Source organism: Saimiri boliviensis, chromosome 7, assembly GCF_048565385.1.
Source record: "Saimiri boliviensis isolate mSaiBol1 chromosome 7, mSaiBol1.pri, whole genome shotgun sequence".
In the NCBI taxonomy this organism is placed as follows: domain Eukaryota; kingdom Metazoa; phylum Chordata; class Mammalia; order Primates; family Cebidae; genus Saimiri; species Saimiri boliviensis.
The window spans coordinates 63987155-64012210 of NC_133455.1; the positions used below are offsets into that span (position 1 = coordinate 63987155).

The 25056-nt window shown below is 49.5% G+C and overlaps 1 protein-coding gene and 1 non-coding gene across 2 annotated transcripts; one reads left to right on the forward strand and one right to left on the reverse strand.

Annotated features, from left to right (window-relative positions):
• Positions 1-405: 405 nt before the first annotated feature.
• On the reverse strand, positions 406-8938 carry RND1 (Rho family GTPase 1). Its single transcript, XM_003939107.3, has 5 exons — positions 8707-8938; positions 7872-7959; positions 5136-5245; positions 4131-4265; positions 406-1506 (listed from the first exon to the last, which is right to left on the reverse strand). Exons 1-5 carry the CDS (start codon positions 8824-8826, stop codon positions 1261-1263), a joined length of 699 nt encoding a protein of 232 aa, XP_003939156.1. The 5' UTR covers positions 8827-8938; the 3' UTR covers positions 406-1260.
• Positions 8939-24643: 15705 nt separating this feature from the next.
• Positions 24644-24786, forward strand: LOC120365261 (U4 spliceosomal RNA). Its single transcript, XR_005580264.2, has one exon. It is a non-coding gene; the product is annotated as a U4 spliceosomal RNA (small nuclear RNA).
• The last annotated feature ends 270 nt before the right edge of the window (positions 24787-25056 follow it).

Below are 25056 nucleotides of genomic sequence, written 5' to 3' on the forward strand. Positions count from 1 at the left end.
AATGTCAATAGTTCCAGGGTTGAGAACCCCACTCCCCTGCTCTAGGGCTAAGGAGCTCTTCCTTGGTTTAGTAGGTCTTGGGTGGGGCTACAGCAGGGGATGGGGGAAAGAAGTTCCTTCTTGGAGGAGCTGGGGAATGGTGGAGGCAGCCTGTCTGCAGCCCACAGAAAGGGCCTCAGGACAGCTTTTCTCTCATTATCATCAGCCAAAGGGCCCAGCATGGTGGCTCATGCCTGTAATCCCAGCTATTAAGGAGGCAGAGATGGGAGGATAGCTTGAGCCCAGGAGTTCGAGATCTGCCTGAGCAATATAGCCAGACCCCGTTCTCCACAAAAAGGGGGAAAAAAAAAAAAAAAAAGGACAAAAACAAGTAAAACAACCAAAGAAAACAGGAAGAAACAAAAATGGAGCCAAATTCTTTATATTATATTTTTCATTAATAAATAGGTTTTCTTCATTAAACACAGAACATATAACAGATTGAAACACTCCCCCCTCCCCCCAATTCCAAAGACAAGAGTCTATAAAACAAATGCCAGCTGTACTGCCCTAAGGGCAGAAAGTCTGGTGACCCCCACCCAGCCCTGCCCCTGCAGCACCACCACCCCCACACTCTGCAAGAGAAGGGGGTCTGGGGCTTCTCCCTTGGACCCTGGGGACTTAGGTGAGAAGCATGTGAATGTATGATGTCACCTCTCCACGAGGCATGGGCTATGCAAAGATGAGGTTTCCTTCTCATTGGCTCTGACCAGCTCCTGCACTTCCGATCGCAGTTATGAAGCACCTGGGCTAAGCCCCCAAGGGAACTGCCGCTCGGCTTCCCCGCTGTGTTCCTCTGCTCCTCCTTAGAGGGGACGGGAAGGGCTCAGGGACCCCTCCCATCCCCTGGCCTGCATGGAAACGCTGTGTGGAAGAGGCATGATGCTGAAGGTGAGGCTGCTGTAGGCCCCCAAGCCCCTGAGGCCAGCATGTCCCCCATCCCCCACAGCTTTCCTTCCTCTGGAGCGGTGGGGGGCACTGGGGTAGTTGCCCTGTCCACAACCTAGTGCCTGGCTTGGGGTATGATGGTTCTCTCTCTGTCAGGTCCTCACGCCGGGCCTGGCTCCTTCCTTGCCCCATTCCTGTCTCCTTCCAAGCCCTCACCATGGCCATCTGAAAAACTCATGTCCAGTGTCCTCAATTGTCTCATCCTCCCTCTCCCCGTGCCTCTGCACCCCAAGGGAGGAAGTAGGGGGTTATCTCCCCCCTCCAATTTCCACTTCACATAATGGAACAGCTTTTGGCCTTTTCCTTCTTGAAGGTAGAAGAGATGAGTTCAGAGCGACTGGGGAGGTGGAGCAGTCGTTTGGAGAGGCTTCGGACAGGGCTCTTCGGGGGCAGAGGGCTAGGCTTGTTCAGACACACCATGGATGCCGTCCGAAAGATGCTGTGGATGCTCTTTTCTGATGTGAAAGCTGAGCCTTCCAGGTAGATTTCCGCACCCAGCTGTTTGGCTATTGCACAACCCTGCAGGAGGGGGTGAGGGCATTAACGTGGTGGCCAAAATGGCTCTGTGACGCTGCCTCTCTGTGTCACTCCCCAGGGCCACTCCAGAGGTGACCCAGCTCCCAGTCTCCAACCACCAGCCTCTACCAATTATTCAATTATTATTTTGGGGAGGGGGGCATACACCCTGTCTGATGATGCCTCATTTTCTTCAGAGGATGCCTGACTGCACATTATAAATCACCTGGAATATTCTTAAAACTATATTGATGCCAAACTAAGTGAATCAGAATTTCTGGGGATAGCTGGAGCAGTGGCTAGTGCTGCTAATCCCAGCTACTCAGGAGGCTGCGGGGGAGGCTCACTTGAGGAGGCCAGGGGTTCAAGACCACCCTAGGTGGCTGGGCATGGTGGCTCACGCCTGTAATCCCAGCACTTTGGAAGGCTGAGGCAGGCAGATCACGCGATCAGGAGATCAAGACCATCCTGGCCAACATGGTGAAACCCCATCTCTACTAAAAAATACAAAAATTAGCTGGGCAAGGTGGCTCACGCCTGTAATTCCAGCACTTTGGGAGGCCGAGGTGGATAGATCACCTGAGGTCAAGAGTTCAAGACCAGCCTGACCAACATGGAAAAACCCCATCTCTACAAAAATACAGAAAAACTAGCCAGATGTGGTGGCACATGCTTGTAATCCTAGCTACTTGGGAGGCTGAGGCAGGAGAATCACTTGAACCTGGGAAGTGGAGGTTGGGGTGAGCCAAGATTGCACCATTGCACTCCAGCCTGGGCAACAAGAGTGAAACTCTGTCTCAAAAAAAAAAAAAAAAAAATTAGCTGGGCATGGTGGCACATGCCTGTAATCCCAGCTATTCGGGAGGCTGAGGCAGGAGAATCAGGGAGTCAGAGGTTGCAGTTAGCCGAGATAGCACCATTGCACTCCAGCCTGGTGACAGAGCAAGACTCTGTCTCAAAAAAAGAAATAAATAAATGTTTAGGCTGTGCTTGGTGGCTCATGCCTGTAACCCCAACACTTTTGAAGGCAGAGGTGGGTGGATCACCTGAGATCAGGAATTTGAGACCAGCCTGGGCAACATGGCAAAAGAAACCACATCTCTACTAAAAATACAAAAATTAGCCGGGCATGGTGGCTCACACCTGTAGTCCCAGCTGCTAGGGAGGTTGAGGCAGGAGAATCGCTTGAACCTGGGAGGCGGAGTTTGCAGTAAGCCGAAATCATGCCACTGCACTTCAGCCTGAGTGACAAAGCAAGATTTCATCTCAAAAATAAAAATAATAGAAATTTTAAAAAAAAATTTTTTTTCAATAAAGATGGAGTTTCACCATGTTGGTCAGGCTGGTCTTGAACTCCCGACCTCAGGTGATCTGCCTGCCTTGGCGTCCAAAGTGCTTGGATTACAGGTGTAAGCCACCACGCCTGGCCAGAAACTTTTTTTAAATGTTAAAAAATTCACAGGAAAGGAAGTAGGGAGCTGTAGAAATTTAATTTTAAAAAAAATTACTGGAAGTGGGCACACAACTGGACTCTCAAATAGTAGGGAGGATCGCTTCAGCCTAGGAGTTCTACACTGCAGTGAGCTAGGATCACACCACTGCATTTCATTCTGGGTGACAGAGTAAGACCCTGTCTCAGGCCGGTCACCTCAGGTGATCCGCCGGCCTCAGCCTCCCAGAGTGCTGGGATTACAGGCATGAGCTACTATGCCTGGCGTTTTTTTTTTTTTTCTTGAGACAGAGTCTTATTCTGTTGCCTAGGCTGGAGTGCAGTGGTGCAGTCTTGTCTAACTGCAACCTCCATCTCTCAGGTTCAAGCAATTCTCCTGCCTCAGCCTCCTGAGTAGCTGGGATTACAGGTACATGCCACCACAACAAGCTAATTTTGGTATTTTTCGTAGAGATGGGGTTTTTCCATATTGGCCAGGCTAGTCCTGAATTCCTGAGCTCAAGTGATCCTCCAGTGCTAGGATTATAGGTGTAAGCCACCACGCCTGGTGCCCCCCACCTATTTTTTTGAGATAGGCTCTCACTCTGTCACTAAGGCTGGCGTACAGTGGCACAATCACAGCTCATTGCAGCCTCAACCTCTTGGGCTCAAGTGATTCTCCCACCTCAGCCTCCTGAGTAGCTAGGACTGCAGGCACTCACCACTGCACCTGACTTTTTTTTTTTTCTTGGTAGAGACAGTCTTGCTTTGTTGCCCAGGCTTATCTCAAACTCCTAGGCTCAAGCAATCCTCCTGCCTCAGCCTCCTAAAGTTCTGGAATTACAGGCATGAGCCACCTTGCACCTGGCCTCGTGTGTGTGTGTGTGTGTGTGTGTGTGTGTGTGTATGTATGTATGTGTGTGTGAGAGAAACTCTAATAAACACCCCTAATGATTCTAACACAGGTGGTCAGAATATAATCTTAGGTGGGCACACACAGGAATAACTCACCTGCTAACTGACAGCACACATCTGGGTAAGCAGGTACCTACCACCTCCCTCCAGGTGACTCCTTTGCTAACTGTAACACCAGTTCTCTCTTGCCATAGTGGAAGTTTGAGCCAGGGCCACATTTTGAGCTATCTGCCTGTGGCCTTCCCCACTTCTCCCCACAACACGCGCTAGTGCGCACACACACCTGCTCATAGGAGATGGGCGCCTGCTTCTGGTGGGACAGTTCCATCAGAGTACTCAGGTCTGTTCGCAGGTCTGTCTTGCAGCCAACGAGCAAAACACGGGTGCTGGGACAATAATCTAGGATTTCTGTCCTCCACTGAGGGGTCAAACAGGAAGAAGGGAAGGAGAAGGAAGAAGGGAGGAGAGTCAGTGGCAGACGGATGCCAGGAGAAGCCTAGCTGGCAACGTCACACACATCACCTCTCTTATCACCGGCCCAGTCCTCCCTCTGAGTCACAGCATCACCACTGCACTAATTACATCATCTTCCTGCCCGTAAGGCCTTTGGGGGCTCCAGAGTGCTGACCCAGAAGCCTGTTCCCCCAGTCTATGGCCCAGTCACCAGAGAGAGCACAGGGGCAATTCTCCCACTCTGCCAAGCATACAGGGCATGGATCTGCCCCCTCACCCCAAAGGGTCTCACAAGTCCAGAATGTCAGGGGGAAGCCAACCAACTAGTCTCTTCCCAAGGGAAGAATGTGACCCCAGCATCTTCTATACTAGGTACACAGGGTTTCCTGGGACTCCTCAGCATTGGCGGATCTGCCTAGACCCAAGCATTTCATACCAGCAGCTCAGCTCAGATCTAGCTGGCTTGTCCAGTCTCAGTGGGATGGGGATCCGGGTCTACGGAAGCTGCCTTCAAAAGGTCCCATCCCTGACCCTCAAGTTGTATCACCTAAAGGTTCTCTGACTCTCGATCCTCTGCTTCTTGAGTCTCCAACACCACCCTTCCTGTGGGGCCTCTGGCAAGGCAACATGGGATAACAAAAACGGCAGGAGGCAGTAGGGTGAGGAGACCTGAGTTCCAGTCCCAGAGCTGTAGCTAATGGTGTGGCCTCAGACAGATTTCTTCCTTCCCTGGCCTCCATTTCTTGCTGTTATATACAAGGGGATTCGTGACAAGGTCCCCATGATTCCTTCTCGATTCTCATTCTGTCAGATTGGAGAGGTGATCTAGTCTTACCTTCTTGAGTGCGCTGTCCACTGTCTCTGGGCGGCTGATGTCAAAACATAGTAACACTGCATCCGAGTCGCTGTAGCAGAGTGGACGGACGTTGTCATAGTAGGGAGATCCTGGTGTAGGCCAGAAAGAGCTGATGGTGAGCCACGGTGTTTCCCCTCCCCAATAGGCCTAAGCCCTAGAGCCCTGGGAATACCATCCTCCATCCCAGAGGATCCATCCATCTCCCAGGGAAATGTGCTGCGGCTGGAAGCTTGGGACCGCCAGCCAGAAGGTCATGCAAGAAAAAGGGAAAGAAGGCAAAATAAAGTGGGTGGAGTATAAGTTGGCCCCGTCTGGGTCTCCTGCAGCAGTCTTAATTGGAGATGGAGTAGTTTTCTGAGTCACAGAAGATGCTTCCAGCCCTGTGGAGAGACCATGCTTATCTCAGGGCCCCTCTGCTCCAGAGCCTGCCTGCTGCCCGGCTTCGCTCCCTTCTGCTCCAGGGTCTCCCCAGCGAAGAGACAAACCTGCCTCTTATATAACCCGGCTGCTGCTTTGCGATGGGGTGAGAACTTTAAGAGGCTGTCAGGGGAGGGAGCGCATCAAGGGTTCAGTGCCCACTTCTCCACCCATCCAGGTCGGCTTACACTGAAAAGAGCAAAAGAAAAGCTGTACCCCCGACCCCCCCCTCACCCCCCCTACCCGGCCAAGATCTCAGGAAGGCAGTCTCTAAGACAGCAGCACCAATAGCTGGGGATTTAGAGGCTAGAGTAAGAGTCCTTCATTGGGAGGGGAATAGGCAATGCAGACCCAGGCGGTCCCATATGGGAGAATGCTAGGGGCTGAGCCTACCCCTCCACCCTGGGGAAGGAGCAGTAGCGGATTTGGAACCCAGACAATCCGTGCTCAGAATAGCAAGCAGCCCCTCTCCCTGCAAAGCAATCGCCATGGAAACTAGGGGGAATCCAAGTTGGGGGGGGGACGTTGGTCATTTAAAAAAAAAAAAAGGAGTACAGGGGAGTTGGGATAGCTGCCTGCTCCTTTAGCAAGACTCCCCGATCCCTTTCTGAGGTGGGGTCTTACCACTGCAGCACGGAGAAGCGGAAGCACTGCAGCACCGGGGAAGGGGGAGGGGAGGAGGCCTCCATTTTGGCTCCGAGCAATCCCCCTCCCCTAAGACTAGCAAGCGAATAATGGGAACAGGAGCAACCCTGACCCCAACATGGGGACGCCCTATCCCACACACCTACGCCACTTCCTCCTTCCTTATGGGAACCTAATCTAAAAGAGAGAGTTTGAGAATAACTGACAGCCTTTATCCTTTTGGAAACTGGGTGGTGGGGGTGTGACACAGGGAACAGAGACAACACTTGCTGATTTTCTGTGATCTGGTTTGGGATTTGAGGGCTGCATTCTGACTGGAAGGAGGAAGGAGGTGGGGGGAGGGGGCTTGGGCAGTGGTAGTGAAAAGAGATGAGCTGCAGTAAGATTCTGGGAAGATTGGAAGGTGGGAGGGTACAGCAGATGAAAAACCAAAAAACTATACATCATGCAGTCAAGCTGCATTCTAGTCGGATCTAGCCAGCACAGCACAGCCCAGGAGAATCAGAACCCTGCGGCCCAAGCCCTGGAACTGCAACAGGGAAAAGCACACCAGGTTGGGGAATTTTTGTTTAGGGGGTAAAGGCTCATTATCTGTCTCACCATCCGCAAGCCCCAGTCTTTTCAGACCTCAGAACTGGAGCATAGGAACAGCTCTTGGAGGAGCAGGACAGCATATTTATTATATGTAACAGGAAACACCTAGGGATTTACAGCCCCTCTTTAAACTCAGCCTGAAGATGCATTTCTGGGGAGGGATGGATTTTATTTTCTCTCCCCTATTCCCAGCTTTTACTCCTTCATAACTCTGAGCCAGTCTATTGAAAAGGTCTGGGGTAGAGAAATAATGGGAAGGGGTCAGAAGCGAGGCAAAGGATAGCCTAGCACAAGGGCTTGGGGCTGAGAGGCTTGAAAAACATTTGTTTCTAGGTTCTAGAGACACAGAGCATCTTCTACCTCACCCCAGTAGTGGGAAAACAGAGCCAACCTCCCCTCTGCCCTGCCGGCCACTCTTCACAACTGATTATGCCCCTATGTTAAGCCATCTCCCCCATCCTCCCAAACATCGATGATGCAGCTGCAGCGGTGTGACGAGTCGGGCTGAGCTGCGGCAGGAGGACAGCAGTGGCCCAGGATGGAATGCTGGAGACAAAACTGAGTCTGAGCATCTTTCCCCAAAGCAGGCTTGTCTCCCCATCCGACCACACTACTTCCAGCAGCGCTCCCTCTTCTTGCCTCTTATTTGGCTTTGCTCTGGGGACGTAAAGGGTGTATGTGTGTGTGTGAGTGTGCATGTGTGAGTATGTGTGCGTGCACGCTTGCCTGCTGGGTGACAGAGAATGGAAACGGAGAAGCCCTGTTTTACTGCCCCCCCCCCCCCAGGAATATTCATGGGTCCCTTCACCTCACCATCCCAGCCCTCTGAAGGGTGGAACTAGACCCAGGGAAGAGAGTGGCTCCTAGGGTTCACCCACTCTGCACCCCTGGACGATCCAACAGAGTTGACCAACTGTCACCCCTCCCCACAACTAAGGAATCTTCAGATCCCCTTCTTTCACTTCTCCCCACCAAAGGGGAAAACAATTTCTAAAATACAGCAGCTACACAGCAGACCAGTGGAGGTTGGAAAGGGGCATTTGGAGCCACAATTCTTACCTGAGGTATCCCAGAGACTAAGCTCCACCCTCTGTTCCTCTGTCTCCAAACAGGCTGTGTAATTTTCGAACACGGTGGGCACATAGGTCTGTGAAGAGAGAGAGGAAATATTCACCCCGGGGCACCCCTACCCTCAGATCCTCTGGTTAGTGATGGCTACACACACACTCAGAGAGACAGTAGTCGCAGGAGACAAGAAGCCAGAGGAGGGGATGCCTGGAGCGAAGCAGGAGAGAAGGGACTGTGGAGGCACAGGCACTTTGCTGTGACAGCGAGAAATGTGAATGACGCCTCCCCCCATATCCTAGACGATCAGGGACATACACACACAGATCCTTCCCATCCCCAGATTTGTGCTTTCCAATTTGAGAGAGCCACAAGCCAATCCTAGCTCATCTTCTCTTCTGAAGCTCCTCCGGCCAGGTAAATAGAGGGGCTGCAGAAGAGCCCAGCTGGAGGCAGGCATAGAGCCTTTGAGAAGCAGGTGAGCAGACGGGCAGGGATTACGTCAAGAAGAAACCCCAGACTCTCAAATGCCTCCAGTGCCCTCTCCTGAGAGCAGACTCCAGGGACGCAGGAAGGTGGGGGGATCTGATGGGGCCTCTGGGTGAAGAGGTGAGGAGGAGCCAGCGGGGCGGCAGAAGTGGGACAGGTCTCAGGGGAAGCTAAGGCAGGGCAGTCCTCCAGCCAGAAAGCAACTGAGGATGGGAAAGCCTCAGAAAGCGGCTGAGGATGGGCTGCGGCTGGGGAGCTACGTCTCCTGGGCAGGTGGAAATCTACCCCAGGGCAGGCAGGGAGAAAAGCCGGCCAGCGAGGGGGCGGGCGGGCAGCTCACCTCCGGATAGCAATCCTTCGCTAACACTTGTAACATCGCGGTCTTCCCACACTGCACGTCCCCGACCAGAACGAGTTTACATCTGGCCACGACTGGCTGGGGGGCTCGTCTCTCCTTCATGGTTGCAGCGTCGGCGAGACTTGAACTCCGATTCAGAGGAGAGGGTTGCGCCAGGTGCGTCTAGGGACACCAATACCGCCGGATTCCCTGCCTCCCTCCAACTGAGGAGGAGGCGAGCACAGCCGCCTTATATTTCTCTGGCCGAGCCAATCACAAGAGGAGGCGGACTCTGTTACGCCCAATCCCTGAGGTGGGATCCCCTCCAGCAGCCAATGGATCTGAGGATCTGAGTCAGCGCCCTCTTCCTCCCTTTGCTTTCTCTTAAAGCGGTACCGTTGCTTCCCCCTGAAGGGGGATTCCCACGTTGTTTTGCATTTGTATTAGGAAGGGGAAAGGGTACTGGAAGCCACAGAAAATGATCTGGAGTGTTCACCAATTCGTGTCATAAAACAAACTAGCTATGGAAGCAGGAAGTGTGGTCAGGCTGGAGTTTCAGGGACTGTCCCAGGTGGGTTACAAGAGCAGGACCTGCTTAGACTATAGGCAGGTGTGTGTGTGTGTGTGTGTGTGTGTGTGTGTGTGTGTGTGTGTGTGTTGGCGGAGTGGGGTTGGGGGAAATGGCCCAGAGCTTTTCTGCCTTTTCTTCTTTTTTTTTCCTTACATCTTTTAAGTAGAGACAAGAGTCTCACCATGTTGCCCAGGATGGTCGGTCTTTAACTTCTGAGCTCAAGCAATCTGCTTGTCTCAGCCTCCCAAAGTGCTAGGACTACAGGCCTGAGCCACAGCGCCTGGCCTGATGTCTGGCTTGTTTTTTTCTAATTCCCATCCAAACCAGTTCTTACTTCCCCTCCCAATATCAGCTCCTGCTGTAATCCTTTTATTTTTATTTTGTTTTATTTTTTGAGATGGAGTTTCACTCTTGTTGCACAGGCTGGAGCGCAATGTTGTGATCTTGGCTCACCACAACCTCCTCCTCCCCAGTTCAAGTGATTATCCTGCCTCAGCCTCCCAAGTAGCTGGGATTATAGGCATGCGCCATCATGCCCGGCTAATTTTTGGATTTTTAGTAAAGACAGGGTTTCTCCATGCAGGCCAGGCTGGTCTTGAACTTCAGACCTCAAGTGATATGTCTGCCTCAGGCTCCCAAAGTGTTGGGATTACAGGCATGAGTGACCACGCCTAGCCTGTACCCCTCTTAAAGACTTCTTTTCTTCAAGAATCACCTTCACCACCAGAGAGAGAAAGAGAGAGAGAGAGAGCTTTCTAGAGTCATCCAGAAAAAAAACACACAGCACCTGACCCAGAGATGGGTAGAGAGAAATGAGGGACTCTGGCAAGTGGGGATGGGAGAGAGGAAGAAGACAAAGCAAACACAGTCGCTGTCTGTTTGGCCAGACAGCCTCTCACCCATGCCTGGCAGGAGCTGCTTAGGGGTGTTTGTTCTGTGGTCTGGGCTCAGCTTCCTGGATGAATCAGGCACAGGTCCAGTTCCATGTTAACGCCCACTGAAACTGATGAACTAATGTGTGTCAGCTGGTTAAAGTCCAGACTGGACCTAGGATTTTGATCTTGGGATTACAAGCTCTCAGACAATCTAAGGTTGAGATGAGCTACATAACTTCTTAACAGACCTGACCTGTGGGGCCCTGTATTTTGAGGAGCTTCTCTACTAGACAGAACATGGGCTGCCCACAGCTTAAATAAACCACTGATTGTCCAGGAATCAAGACTATCCAAATAAGAACTCCTGGGGATTCATGATCGAAGGAAGACCAACCTTGGGCAAAATTGAGAGTAGTCCCTTCTCCTTGTCAAGCGCAGTGTCTCTGGGGCATGCCCTGGGTCTTGCTTCATCTGAGCTTTACTTTTTTTTTTTTTAAATACAGAATCTTGCTCTGTCACCCAAGCTAGAGTGCAGTGGCATGACTCACTGCAACCTCTGCCTCCCAGGTTCAAGCTATTCTCCTGCCTCAGCCTCCTGAATATCTGGGATTACAGGTGCCTGCGATCACACTTGGCTAATCTTTGTATTTTTAGTAGGGATGGGGTTTCGCCATGTTGGCCAGGCTTGTCTCACACTCCTGACCTCAAGCAATCCACCCGCCTCAGCCTCCCTCCCAAAGTGCTAGGATTACAGGCATGAGCCACCATGCCCCAGCCTGGGTTTTACTCTTAATTCATAGTCCTTGCTGCCCCACTCAGGAGTAGTTTCCCTGTGACAAAGGATGCTTGAAAGCCATCCACAGACCTAAAGGGACAGAACTCTAAGAGTGAGATTTCCAGTGCCCACTCTTGGCAGTTAGGAAAGTAGATGTTATTTTGGGAATATAGCCTAGCCAGTGTTCCTCCAGTCAAACCACGTGGCTCTGGGGCCAAGACCTACAACTGCTCTCCACCCAAGTCCTAAACTCCATTCACTTCCAGGGATAGGGAATGGCCTGAGGGAAACTTCAGGGTGGCAAGGGCATCCAGGTGTTGCCCTTAGCTGCCTTCCCTCCTCTCCCAGGCTTTCAGAAGGTTTCTGCCCTCTACCTCCCCCAGGCCTCATCCTCCATCCTCAGATAATGTTCTGTCGACAGAATTCGTCGTCTTCTTGCCCTTTTCCAGCAGTCCGACTGCCTCTCTGAGCTGTCTATAAGTGGGGTTTCGGAGAGTTCCAGGAACAGCTGTAAGACCATGGACGGCCTCAATCTGGAATCCTTTCCCTCAGCCTGACCTTCTCCTTCTGTATCCTCCTGTCCCCTACCTTCAGTCTCATCTAGACTTAGTTCTGGAAGCCTCAGTAGAGTTCCCGTACATCCTCTTAACCCTTAACTGAGTTCTCTCCAATCACAGCCCCAAAAGTGTTAGCCTTCTCGACATGTTCTCTACCAACCTCCCCCTATACACACCATCCATCCGCCACTCCAAATAAACATTCAGAAAAAGTAAAAACTGTTTCTGCTGCGGGGCATGGTGGCTTACACCTGTAATCCCAGCACTTCGGGAGGCCGAGGTGGGCAGATCATGAGGTCAGGAGATCGAGACCATTCTGGCCATGGTGAAATCCCGTCTCTACTAAAATACAAAAATTAGCCAGGTGTGGTGGTGCATGCCTGTACTCCCAGCTACTCAGGAGGCTGAGGAAGGGGAATTGCCTGAATCCAGGAGACGGAGGTTGCAATGAGCCAAGATTGTGCCACTGCACTCTAGCGTGGCGAAAGAGCAAGACTCCGTCTCAAAAACAAACAAACAAACAAACAAACAAACAAACAAACACCTGTTCCTGCTAAGCAAACAGCTTCTTCTGGCTTCTAAAAACATTGCCATACCTGAGCTCCTCCAAGACAGAAATTCTGAGAGCTGATGCCAACACCGACTCTTCCCTAAGTGGCTGCATTTAAGGGTCAAGTAGCAGAACACTTGAGCAGTGGTACAGAGCAGCCTCCACCATGGCTGAGGCTCAAGATGTGTCTCCAAAGGTATTTTGTGGGTCATATGTTTATGGGTTTTCGTGGAAAGGGTGTTATGTGTGTGTGAGCGTATGTGTTGGATCGGGGGCAGGCAGGTAACAGGAAAAGGATGGAACCAACATCCAGTAGGTATAGGCCTTGGACCTTGCTTTGTATTTAACAAGCTGTGTGTCTTTGGGTAAGTTACTTCTCTCTCTGGGCACCTATTTGCTTAAATGCAACATGAGGAATTTAACTAGAGAAGTTTTTGTTTGTTTGTTTGTTTGTTTGTTTGTCTTTTGAGACGGAGCCTTGCTCTGTCACCCAGGTTGGAGTGCAGTGGCGTGATCTCGGCTCACTGCAACCTCTGCCTCCCAGTTTAAGCAATTTTCTTGCCTCAGCCTCCCAAGTAGCTGGAATTACAGACATGTGTCACCATGCCTGGCTATTTTTTTGGTATTTTTAGTAGAGACAGGGTTTCACCATATTGGCCAGGCTGGTCTCATACTCCTGACCTTGTGATCCTCCCACCTCAGCCTCCCACAGTGCTGGGATTACAGGTATGAGTCACCATGCCTGGTAGAAGGAGTTTTTAGATGTTACTATTATTATTTTTTTTTTTATTTTTTTTTTTTTATTTATTTTTTTTTTAATGAGAGGGAGTTTCGCTCTTGTTACCCAGGCTGGAGTGCAATGGCGCGATCTCGGCTCACCGCAACCTCCGCCTCCTGGGTTCAGGCAATTCTCCTGCCTCAGCCTCCTGAGTAGCTGGGATTACAGGCACGCGCCACCATGCCCAGCTAATTTTTTGTATTTTTGGTAGAGACGGGGTTTCACCATGTTGACCAGGATGGTCTCGATCTCTTGACCTCGTGATCCACCCGCCTCGGCCTCCCAAAGTGCTGGGATTACAGGCTTGAGCCACCGCGCCCAGCCGTACTATTATTTTTTTTGAGATGGAGTTTTGCTCTTGTTGCCCAGGCTAGAGTGCAATGGCGCGATTTGGGCTCACCACAACCTCCGCCTCCTGGGTTCAAGCGATTCTCCTGCCTCAGCCTCCCAAGTAGCTGGGATTACAGTCATGCACCACCATGACTGGCTAATTTTGTGTTTTTAGTAAAGACAGAGTTTCTCCATGTTGGACAGGCTGGTCTGGAGCTCCTGACCTTGTGATCCACCCTCCTCGGCCTCCCAAAGTGCTGGGATTACAGGCGTGAGCCACCGAGACCAGTTTAAACCTCTTTTAAATGACTTTATTTAAAACTCCATAGCCAAGACCAGGTGTGGTGGCTCATGCCCATAATCCCAGGATTTAGGGAGGCTGAGGTGAGAGGATCACTTGAGCCCAGGAGTTTAAGACCAACCTAGGCAATAGAGTGAGATCCCCCATCTCTACAAGAAAAATTTAAAAATCAAATAGAAGTCTGTAGCCAGATTAATACATTATGATGGCTCTTCCTGGCCAGACACAGTGGCTTACACCTGTAATCCCTGCACTTTGGGAGGCCAATGTGAGTGGATCACTTGAGGTCAGGAGTTCGAGACCAGCCTGGCCAACATGGTAAAACACTATCTGTACTAAAAAAAATTAGCGAGGTTGGGGGCAGGTGCCTGTAATCTCAGCCAGTCTGGAAGGTGAGGCAGGAGAATAGTTTGACCCTCGGGAGGCAGAGGTTGCAGTGACCCAAAATCACACCACTGCACGGCAGCCTGGGCAACAGAGGGAGACGCTGTCTCAAACAAACAAAAACTATGGTGGTTCTTCCCTACCAAGATCAGAAAACTTTAAAACAAGGTTATAGTTTAAAACATTATGCCAAGGTGAAAGAAGCCAACCACAAAAGACCATAGAGCCTATATCCCTTTCTATGAAATGTCCAGAATAGGCAAATCCAAAAAGACAGAGACTAGATTAATAGTTGCCTAGGTCTGTAGGGTTGAGGAGGAAATGGGGCATAACTGAAAAACCATCGAATTGTATAGTTCAAACTGGTGAATTCAGGCTAGGTGCAGTGGTTCGTGCCTGTAATCCAACACTTTGGGTGGCTGAGGCAGGCAGATCACTCAAGCTCAGGAGTTCAAGATCAGCTTGACCAACATGGTGAAACTCCATATCTACAAAAATACAAAATTAGCTGGGCATGGTGGCACATTCCTGTAATCCCAGCTACTCAGGAGGCTGAGGCAGGAGAATTGCTTGAACCTGGGAGGCAGAGGTTACGGTGAGCCAAGATTGCTGCACTGCCCTCCAGCCCGGGCAACAAAAGCGAAATGCCATCTCAAAAAAAAAAGAAAGAAAGAAAGAAAAGAAGGGCTGGGTGAGGTGGCTCACGCCTGTAATCCCAGAACTTTGGGAGGCCGTGGTGGGTAAATAACGAGGTCAGGAGTTCAAGACCAGACTGGCCAAAATTGTGAAACCCTGTCTCTACTAAAAAATACAAAAATTAACTGGGCATGGTGGCTCATGCCTGTAATCCCAGCTACTTGGGAGTCTGAGGTAGGAGAACTGCTTGAACCGGGACCCAAGAGGCAGAGGTTGCAGTGAGCCGAGACCGCACCACTGCACTCCAGCCTGGGCTACAGAGCAAGACTCTATCTCAAAAAAAATAAATAAATAAAAATAAAAGAAAGAAAGAAAAGAAAAAGAAATTAAGAAGAAGAAAAAAGATTGGTGAGGGAAGACTATGGGTGTAGCAAAATTCTAAGCACACCCAAGGACTGAAGAATCAATCCAATCCACTGGAACAGACGATTCAGGGTGGGGAGGTTAGCAGCTTGTCTGAAAACATAATTAGAAAGAGAAATTTGCCAGGCACGGTGGCTCATGCCTGTAATCCCAGCACTTTGGGAGGCCGAGGCAAGCAGATCATGAAATCAGGAGATCAAGACCATCCTGGCTAACACGGTGAAACCCTATCTCTATTAAAAATTCAAAAAATTGGCTAGGCATGGTGGTACATGCCTGTAGTCTCAGCTACTGGGGGTCTGAAGCAGGAGAATTGCTTGAATCCAAGAGGCAGAGGTTGCAGTGAGCTGAGATGGTGCCACTGCACTCCAGCCTGGGTGATAGAGCGAAACTCCCTCTCAAAAAAAAAAAAAAAAAGAAAAGAAAAAAGAAAGAAAGAAATCTACTGCTAAAATATTTTTAAGCTGGGCGAAGTGACTCACACCTACAATCCCAGCACTTTGGGAGTCTAAAGCAGGTGGATCACAAGATCAGGAGTTCAAGACCAGCCTGTCCAACATGGTGAAACCCCATCTCTACTAAACATACAAAAAAACCCAGCCTGGTGGTGCGTGCCTGTAATCCCAGCTACCAGCTATTCAGGAGGCTGAGACAGGAGAATCGCTTGAACCCAGGAGGCAGAGGTTGCAGTGAGCCAAGATTGCACCATTGCACTGCACTCCAGACTGGATGACAGAGTGAGACTCTGTCTCAAAAAAAAAAAAAAAGCAAACTTTAAAAGCACTTCACATCCAAAGGCATAGGGGTTTGTAGTTTTTTAAAAAAACATATTCATATACCTGTATGTTGTTCTTGATTATCAATGTCCTCCAGCCAAAAGACCACCAGCAGATATCTGTAATTGAACAAAATTGGGTTTATTGAGTCACTTCTGTTATTTCTTTTCTCTTTTTTTTTTTTTTTGAGGAGGAGTTTCGCTCTCGTTACCCAGGCTGGAGTGCAATGGCGCAATCTCAGCTCACCGCAACCTCCGCCTCCTGGGTTCAGGCAATTCTCCTGCCTCAGCCTCCTGAGTAGCTGGGATTACAGGCACCTGCTACCACACTCAGCTATTTTTTATATTTTTAGTAGAGACAGGATTTCACCATGTTGGCCAGGCTGGTCTTGAACTCCTGACCTTGTGATCCACCCGCCTCAGCCTCCCAAAGTGCTGGGATTATAGGTGTGAGCCACCACGCCCAGCCAGCAGACTAATTTCAATAAGAACACATGCCATGGTGGAACTGTGGCACATCCAATAAATGAGTGTTAGAAATGACTCAGAGGGCCGGGCACGGTGGCTCAAGCCTGTAATCCCAGCACTTTGGGAGGCCAAGGCGGGTGGATCACGAGGTCAAGAGATCGAGACCATCCTGGTCAACATGGTGAAACCCCGTCTCTATTAAAAATACAAAAAATTAGCTAGGCATGGTGGCGCGTGCCTGTAATCCCAGCTACTCAGGAGGCTGAGGCAAGAGAATTGCCTGAACCCAGGAGGCGGAGGTTGCAGTGAGCCGAGATTGCACCATTGCACTCCAGCCTGGGTAACAAGAGCGAAACTCCATCTCAAAAAAAAATAAAATAAAATAAAATAAAGAAAGGACTCAGGATTTGAACTCACATTTGGTGATTTGGGGAAGAGGTGAAGGAAGTGAGGTTTTGCTTGGGATTGGATGCTGGTCAGAAAGCGGAGTATCCAGGAGGCAGAGGCTGCAGTAAACTGAGGTTGTGCCACTGCACTTCAGCCTGAGCAACAGAGGAAGACTCCATCTCAAAAAAAGTAGAGTATCAATATATCTTCTGTCCTGTACAAGGTGGGAGGAATAAAGCAAGGAGAAACGTGCTTGGTAAAGAAGCAGCACTGGCTCATGTTAGCTTGGATGCACAGATGGTTCGTTATTCCTGTGGTTTTGACAATATTCTTGTTTCTGTCTTTGTTGAGATATGATTACTGAGAGATCTTGTTTCTGTCTTGATCTCTTGAGGTCAGTCACAGCATGGCCTTGCCTGATGTTGCTTTTCTGTGAAATGCTTATGGAAAACCAAAGCATTGCTGAGAGTGCCAGGCAAGTTCCTGGCTGCCGGGAGCTGTTTTCTCCTTCTCAGCTCCTCTTCGGCTCCTCTTCCTGGGAGCTGGGCATTGTTACATAAGTGGTGAGAGAGAGCTAAGGAAAAACAAAAAGAAAGAAGAGAATTTCCCAGGAAAACTTTCTGGAAGAAGTAGCACTGAGCTATGAGGTAAAGCAAGAATAGGATGCTGAGAGGTGGGCCAGTGCACAGGGAATGTTCTGGAGGAATGGGGTGGCTTGGAAGCAGGAATGGAGGCCTGAGGAAGAGGACCAATGCATGTGTGTATATGTGTGTGTGAACAGGAGGAGAAAAAACAAAACAAAACAAGCCACCTGAGCTGGACTAAGAATGAGGAGGGAGGCCAGGCGCAGTGGCTCATACCTGTAATCCCAGTACTTTGTGAGGCTGAGGCAGGTGGATCACCTGAAGTCAGGAGTTCAAGATCAGCCTGGCCAACATGATGAAATGCTATCTCTACTAAAAATACAAAAATTAGCCAGAGGTGGTGGTGGGTGCCTGTAATCCCAGCTGCTCGGGAGGCGGAGGCAAGAGAATCACTTGAACGCGAGAGGTGGAGGTTGCTACGAGCTGAGATCGTGCCACTGCACTCCAGCCTGGGCAATGGCGTAAGAATCTGTCTCCAAAAAGGGAGGAGAAGGAGGAGGAGGAGGAGGAGGAGGAGGAGGAGGAGGAGGAGAGGAAGAAGGAGAAGTAGAAGGAGAGGGAGAAGGAGGGGGAGGGGAGGGGGAGGGGTAAGGGAAGAGAGAGGGGAGAGGGAGTGGCATGGGGAAAGACTGAAGCCTTCTCAAACTTAAAGAAAAATAATAATTAGGAGGGAGGATGAAGGTGGCCGAGGATGGGGCCAGAGTGAAAATAGAGGAAGGGGCCAGGTGCAGCAGCTCATGTTGGGATTACAAATCCCAACGCTTTGGGAGGCCAAGGCAGGAGGATCACTTGAGCCCACGAGTTGGAAACCAGCCCGATCAACCTATCAAGACCCTGTCTCTACAAAATCAAAAAACAAAAAACTAGCCAGGCATGGTGGTGCAGGCTCCTATAATCCCAGCTACTTGGGAGACTGAGGTGGGAGGATCGCTTGGGCCTGGGAGATCAAGGCTGCAGTGAGCTGTGATGGAGCCACTGAACTCCAATGTGGGTGACAGAGCAAAACCCTGTCTCAAAAGATAAAATTTTAAAGACAAAACAAAACAGAGAAAGGCAGTGAAGATAGTAAAGAAGCCTGTGTTCCTTCCGGTTCTCGCTGAGTTGGGGATGGGGAATGGAAGCGCAGGGAGAAGCAGAGGGCAGCTGGAGGGAGCTCAGAGTAGCCGCACTTGGTGTATAGGAGACTGGAGACCACACGCAGGCCTTGTGTCTTCTCTTGCCACTGGCCCAGGGCTCGGTCAAGACTAAGGTGAACACTTGCTGGGTGAGTGGGAGAGAGTAATTCCCAGGCAGGAAAGGACTTCAGGAGCACAGGAGTGAGCTGGAAAATGATGTGAACCCTGAGCCAGGCCCACTTCCTCTCCAGTTTCCCATCTCCTCATCCTCCCAGGTAGCAGGGATTCTCTCAGTCTGTTTTACCCTCCTTTTCTTCAGACTGAGTCTCGCTGTGTTGCCCAGGCTGAAGTGCAGTGGCACAATTTTGGCTCATTGCAACCTCCACCTCCCGGGTTCAAGTGCTTCTCATGCCTCAGCCTGTTGTTATCCTGGCTACTCCAGAGGCTGAGGCAGGAGTCACTTGAACCTGGGGTGACAGATTGAGACTCTGTCTCAAAAAAACAAGTAAACAAAACACCAGAAAGTACATAGATAATGTTTATTCTCTGCTTAAAGTCTTTCTGTGGGGTCAGGTCCACTTTTTTTTTTTTTTTTTTTTTTTTGAGACAGAGTCTTGTGCTGTCGCTAGGCACCAGGCTGGAGTGCAGTGGGGCAATCTCGGCTCACTGCAACCTCCGCTCCTGGGTTTAAGCGTTTCTTCCGCCTCAGCCTCCCAAGTAGCTGGGACTACAAGCGCACACCACCATGCCCGGCTAATTTTTGTGTTTTTAGTACAGAGGGGGTTTCACCATGTTGGCCAGGATGGTCTCAATCTCCTGACCTCGTGATCCACCTGCCTCGGCCTTCCAAATTGCTGGGATTACAGGTGTGAGCCACCGCACAGCCTTTTTTTTTTTTTTTTTTTTTTTTTTTTTTTTTTTTTTGAGACAGGGTCTCACTTTGCCATCCAGACTTGAGTGCAATGGTGCGATCATGGCTCACTGAAGCCTCAACCTCCTGTTCAGTCAATCTGCCCACTTCAGCCTCTTTAGTAGCTGGGACTACAAGCATGTGCCACCATGCCTGGCTAATTTTTTTTAAATGTATTTTTTATAGAGACAGGGGTCTCCCTATGTTGCCCAGACTGGTCTTGAACTCCTGGGCTCAAGTAGTCTGCCCACCTCAGCCTCCCAAAGTGCTGGGATCACAGGCCTGAGCCACTAAGCCCAGTCATCAAGTCTATTTTGAAGGAAATCAAACTTCTTATCCTGGTTCATAGAGCCATACACGACCTATGCTTGCCCCCTGCTGACCTCACCTCCTTCAGTTCTCTCATCAGCCACATTAGAGAACTTTTAAAAATTCCTCCAATAATGGTTTTCAAACTTTTCTGTTCACAAGTCACAGTCAGAAATGCATGTTATATCACAATCCAAAACATACATTCATGTTATATTTAGAGATATAGATGTATCAATATATATTATGCCATATATATATATATATATATATATATATATATATATCTGCATGCATATATAGATGTCTCCTAAACGCTCCTGAAACATCTACCTTTACAATGCACTCTGATAATTTTCTTTTCTACTTCTTTTTTATTTTTTGAGACAGAGTCTTGCTGTTGCCCAGGCTGGAGTGCAGTGGTGTGATCTTGTCTCACTGCAACCTCCGCCTCCGGGGTTCAAGTGATTCTCCTGCCTCAGCTTCCCAAGTAGCTGGGACTGCAGGCACGCACCACCACGCCCAGCTAATTTTTATATTTTTAGTAGAGATGGGTTTCACCATGTTAGCCAGGATGTTCTCAATCTCCTGACCTTGTGATCCACTCGCCTGAGCCTCCCAGAGTGCTGGGATTCAGGCGTAAGCACCACGCGCAGCTACCTCATTTTTGGATGCTTGTCAGGACTCACTAAATTGATTTCACTATCCACTGTGCTCACACACAGGCTTATGCTCAGGGCCTTTTCGCTGGCTGTTTCCTCTGCCAACAATGCCCTTCTCCCTGACTGCCCCAACTGGCACCTTTTCATCCTTTAGATCTCAGGTTGTCTCCTGCGTGGAGAAGTCAGCCAGCCTGAAGTAGCCACCTGATCCTTCTCTTTCATGTTCTCAGTATGGCCTTAATCCTCTGATATTTTTCTAGTTTGTGTTTTTTGTTGACCTATTTTTTGTTGATTGTCTTTCTCCCTCACCATGATAAGGTAGATTCTGTAGGTGCAGTGACCTTCTTACTTTGATATCATACCTACAACAGTGCCTGGGGACAGCAGATACTCAATATTATCAGTAGACCGTGGGAATGGGCTTAGCCAAGACCCTTGCCCTCTTTGGGCCTCGGCATTCTCCTCTATACAGTGTGAGGTCAGAGCCACTCCCTAAGAGCCCCTCCAGCTCTGTCAATCCAGTTTCCAAGAAACACTAAAGGATGTGTTCCAGAAACCCCAGGGTTGGGCCGGTGGGTGGGACAGAGATGCCTAAGCAGCTAACTGAGCCCAGGTACCGAGAAGGGGCCTTGCTTCCAGGCTGCTGAAAGCCAAGGATATAAACCCAGGCACACAACAAAGAATGGAAAGGCAGAACTGGAGCCAGCCAGGCATAATGAAGACAACTGTGTTGGTATACTTCCCGTGTGCTAAATGCTCTGCCTGCATCACCTCATTCAATGCTTGGTCCTCTAAGGGTGGAAGAGGTGGTACAGAACATCAGGATGCATTCAGGCTCTGGAGTCAGCCAGATCAGATGCAAAACCCAACTACAACACTTATATAGGCAGCACAGGTGGAGAGTGCAGGCTCGGGCCACACCTACATGGGTTTGAATCCTTGCCCTGCCAGTTACTACTTATGTGATTTAGGGTAAATCATTCAACCTCTCACTGAACTTTCTTTTTTTTTTTTTTTGAGATGGAGTTTCGCTCTTGTTACCCAGGCTGGAGTGCAATAGCACGATCTCGGCTCACCGCAACCTCCGCCTCCTGGATTCAGGCAATTCTCCTGCCTCAGCCTCCTGAGTAGCTGGGATTACAGGCACACGCCACCATGCCCAGCTAATTTTTTGTATTTTTAGTAGAGACAGGATTTCACCATGCTGACCAGGATGGTCTCGATCTCTTGACCTTGTGATCCACCCGCCTTGGCCTCCCAAAGTGCTGGGATTACAGGCTTGAGCCACCGCGCCCGGCCTGAACTTTCTTATATCTTTTTTTTTTTTTTTTTTTTTTTTTTGGAGACAGAGTCTCACTCACTCTTTCACCCAGGTTGGAGTGCAGTAGTGCAATCTCAGCTCACTGCAACCTCTACCTCCCAGGTTCCAGCAATTCTCACGTCTCAGCCTCCTGAGTAGCTGGGACTACAGTTGTGCACTACCACACCTGGCTAATTTTTGTGTTTTTAGTAGAGATGGGTTTCACCATGTTGGCCAGCCTGGCCTCAAACTCCTGACCTCAAGTGACCTGTCCACCTTGGCCACTCAGAGTGCTGGGATTACAGGTGTGAGCCACAGCGCCCAGCCTGAGCTTTTTAAATGTCTTAATGAGCATGGCATTCGTTACGTTACCTCATGGTCTTTCCAGCACATCTCTGGAAAACTTTCCTGGGGATTAGGAAATTTAACCAAACTTGGAATCTCCCGTTGGCCTCTATCCTACCTGACCCTGTGGGCTCCTGGCCTCTGAGTACAGTTTGCCAGTTGGAAGGCTCAAAGCTGAGGTCTGAGTCCAGGATTTAGTGCTTAACTCACTTGTGACCTTAGATAAGCTACAACCTCTTCGAGTCTCACTTTTCTCAGAAGGACTTAGGATTTCCTGAGCCAGCCTCAGTCTCCCCAACCTCAACACTTTCTCTTCTTTCTTTTTCCTGAAGGAGAGAAAACAGAATTGCCACAAAGAGCCCTAAACTGTGTTATCATTAAGAATCTTGGGGGCCGGGTGTGGTGGCTCACGCCTATAATCCCAGCACTTTGGGAGGCTGAGGTGGGAGGATCAGGAGGCCAAGAGACCATCCTGACCAACATGGTGAAACCTTATCTCTACTAAAATCCAAAAATTAGCTGGGCGTGGTGGCACACGCCTGTAGTCCCAGCTACTCAGGAGGCTGAGGTAGGAGATTTGCTTTAACCCGGGAGTTGGAGGTTGCAGTGAGCCGAGATTGCACCACTGCACTCCAGCCTGCTGCCTAGCGACAGAGCAAAACTCTGTCTCAAAAAAAAGAATCTTGTCCAGGCATGGTGGCTCCGCCAAGGTCCTTAATTCCAACACTTTGGGAGGCTGAGGCGGGCAGATGGCTTGAGGCTAGGAGTTTGTGACCAGCCTGGGCAACATAGGGAGATCTTGTCTCTACAAAGCATAAAATAATTAGCTGGGCCTAGTGGTGGCCACCTGTGGTTCCAGTTACTCAGGAGGTTGAGGCAGGGGGATCACTTGAGCCCAAGAGGTTGAGGGTGCAGTGAGCCGTGATGGCACCATAGCACTCCAGCCTGGGTGACGGAGTGAGACCCTGTCTTGAAAAAAAAAAAATCGGCTGGGCATGGTGGCTCATGCCTGTAATCTCAGCACTTTGGGAGGTGGAGGCGGTTGGATCACCTGAGGTCATAAGTTCAAAACCAGCCTGGCTAACATGGGAAAACCCCATCTCTACTAAAAATACAAAAATTAGCCAGGTGTAGTGGCAGGCGCCTATAATCCCAGCTACTCGGGAGGCTGAGACAGGAGAATCACTTGAACTGGGGAGGCAAAAGTTGCAGGGAGTCAAGATCCCACCATTGCACTCCAAACTGGGTGATAAGAATGAAACTGTCTCAAAAAGAACCAAAAAAAAAACAAAAAAAACCTCTTTCCTTCCTCTTCCAGCTTTCTCTAGGTTGAATAATGAAAATCCTCTTTTCTTTCTCTTTTTTTTTTTTTGAGACAGAGTCTCATTCTGTTGCCAGGCTGGAGTGCAGTGGCACAATCTTGGCTCACTGCAACCTCTGCCTCCCAGGTTCAAGTGATTCTCCTGCTTCAGCCTCCCGAGTAACTGGGACTAGAGGCACCTGCCACCACACCTGGCTAATTTTTGTATTTTTAGTAGAGATGGGGCTTCACTGTGTTGGCCAGGATGGTCTCGATCTCTCAACCTCGTGATCTGCCCTCCTTGATCTCTCAAAGTGCTGGGATTACAGGCATGAGCCACCGTACCTGGCCTCTTTTTTTTTTTTGAGACAGAGTTTCTCTCTTGTTGCCCAGGCTGGAGTGCAGTGACATAATCTCCACTCAGGTTCCAGTGATTCCCCTCCCTCAGCCTCTCAAGTAGCTAGAATTACAGGTACCCACCACCACGCCCGGCTAATTTTTGTATCTTTAGTAGTTTCACCACGTTGGCGAGGCTGGTTTCAAACTCCTGACCTCAGGTGATCCTCCTGCCTTGGCCTCCCAAAGTGTTAGGATTACAGGTGTGGACCACCGCAACTGGCCAAAAATCCTCTCTTGCCCTCACAAATCTAATTCTTACTCCCCTCCCACATCTCTCCTTTGCCACCTCCCTGTACCACCTGTGTCTTCTGCCACTGGCAACACCAAGCCCAGCTTCAAATCCCTCTGGCTGAGGTTCAAACTGAGTTTAGCAAAAGAAGGCTGAGAAATAACCCTGTGTCCCATAGACCTCTCAGATCCAGGGAATCAATGGCTCCATTCCTGAGGTCTGCGCCACCAGGAAGGCACTGTGCTAAGTGCTGTTGGGGCTCAGAAACCAATATCCCAAAATACCGTGTTTTGTCATCTGAACTGAAGAAGCCTCAAGGTCTCTCTGACCTTCTTCCCACCCACCATCTCCCAAAGTGAACTTCCTTTATCTACCTGAGATCCAGACCCACCAAAAGGAACAACTGCTTTTCCTTCCCATTTCTGTAAGAACAAGAATGTAAGTAACCACACCTGAACAGACACTTTTGCAAGATAATGTACAGGTTAGTTTCTGTTCCCTGGATACATTCATTCTCTCTAGTAATCTCCTCAACAGAATTCCTGTTCTCTGCCTTCCATCCCATTTTGCTAGGATGGTATACAAGCTCCTGACCCACACCTGGGAGTGGGCACTCATCATGATTCTCCTCATTTACATCTGTTAAATACATTTGCATGCTTTTCCTCCAATTAATCTGCCTTTGGTGAGTTGAATTTTCAGCAAAGCCTCAGATGAAGAAGAGGAAAGTTTCTCTTGGTCCCTATGGTGCCCTCCTTGCATGATTTCATGTAAATCTTTCTGCAACTCTACTAAATATAATACTATTGATGGTGAAACCTAAACATAATTGGTGGGGTGCAGGGTTCTAGGTTCATCTGACTCTGTTAGGGAAACAGTATAACACAGCCAGGCTGACTTTTTTTTTTTTTAGGCAGAGTGTTGTAGCCAATGGCAGTATCGTAGCCAATGAGGTTTATCCGAGGGGCGATTATTGCTAATGGAAAACTTTTCCCAATACCCTACCATGACGGCTTGAAATATAGTCAGCATTGGCAATTTTTGACAGTATCTACGGAGACTGAATTATTAAAAAAAAAAAGAGAGAGAGAGAGAGAGTCTCGATCTGTCGCTCAGGCTGGAGTGCAGCGGCACAATCAGGGCTCACTGCAACCTCTGCCTCTCGGGTTTATGCAGTTCCCCTGCCTCAGCCTCCAGAGTAGCTGTGATTACAGGCACGTGCCACCATGCCTGACTAATTTTTTTTTTTTTTTTTTTTTTTTGTATTTTTAGTAGAGATGAGGTTTCATAATGTTAGCCAGGCTGGTCTTGAATGCCTGACCCCAAGTGA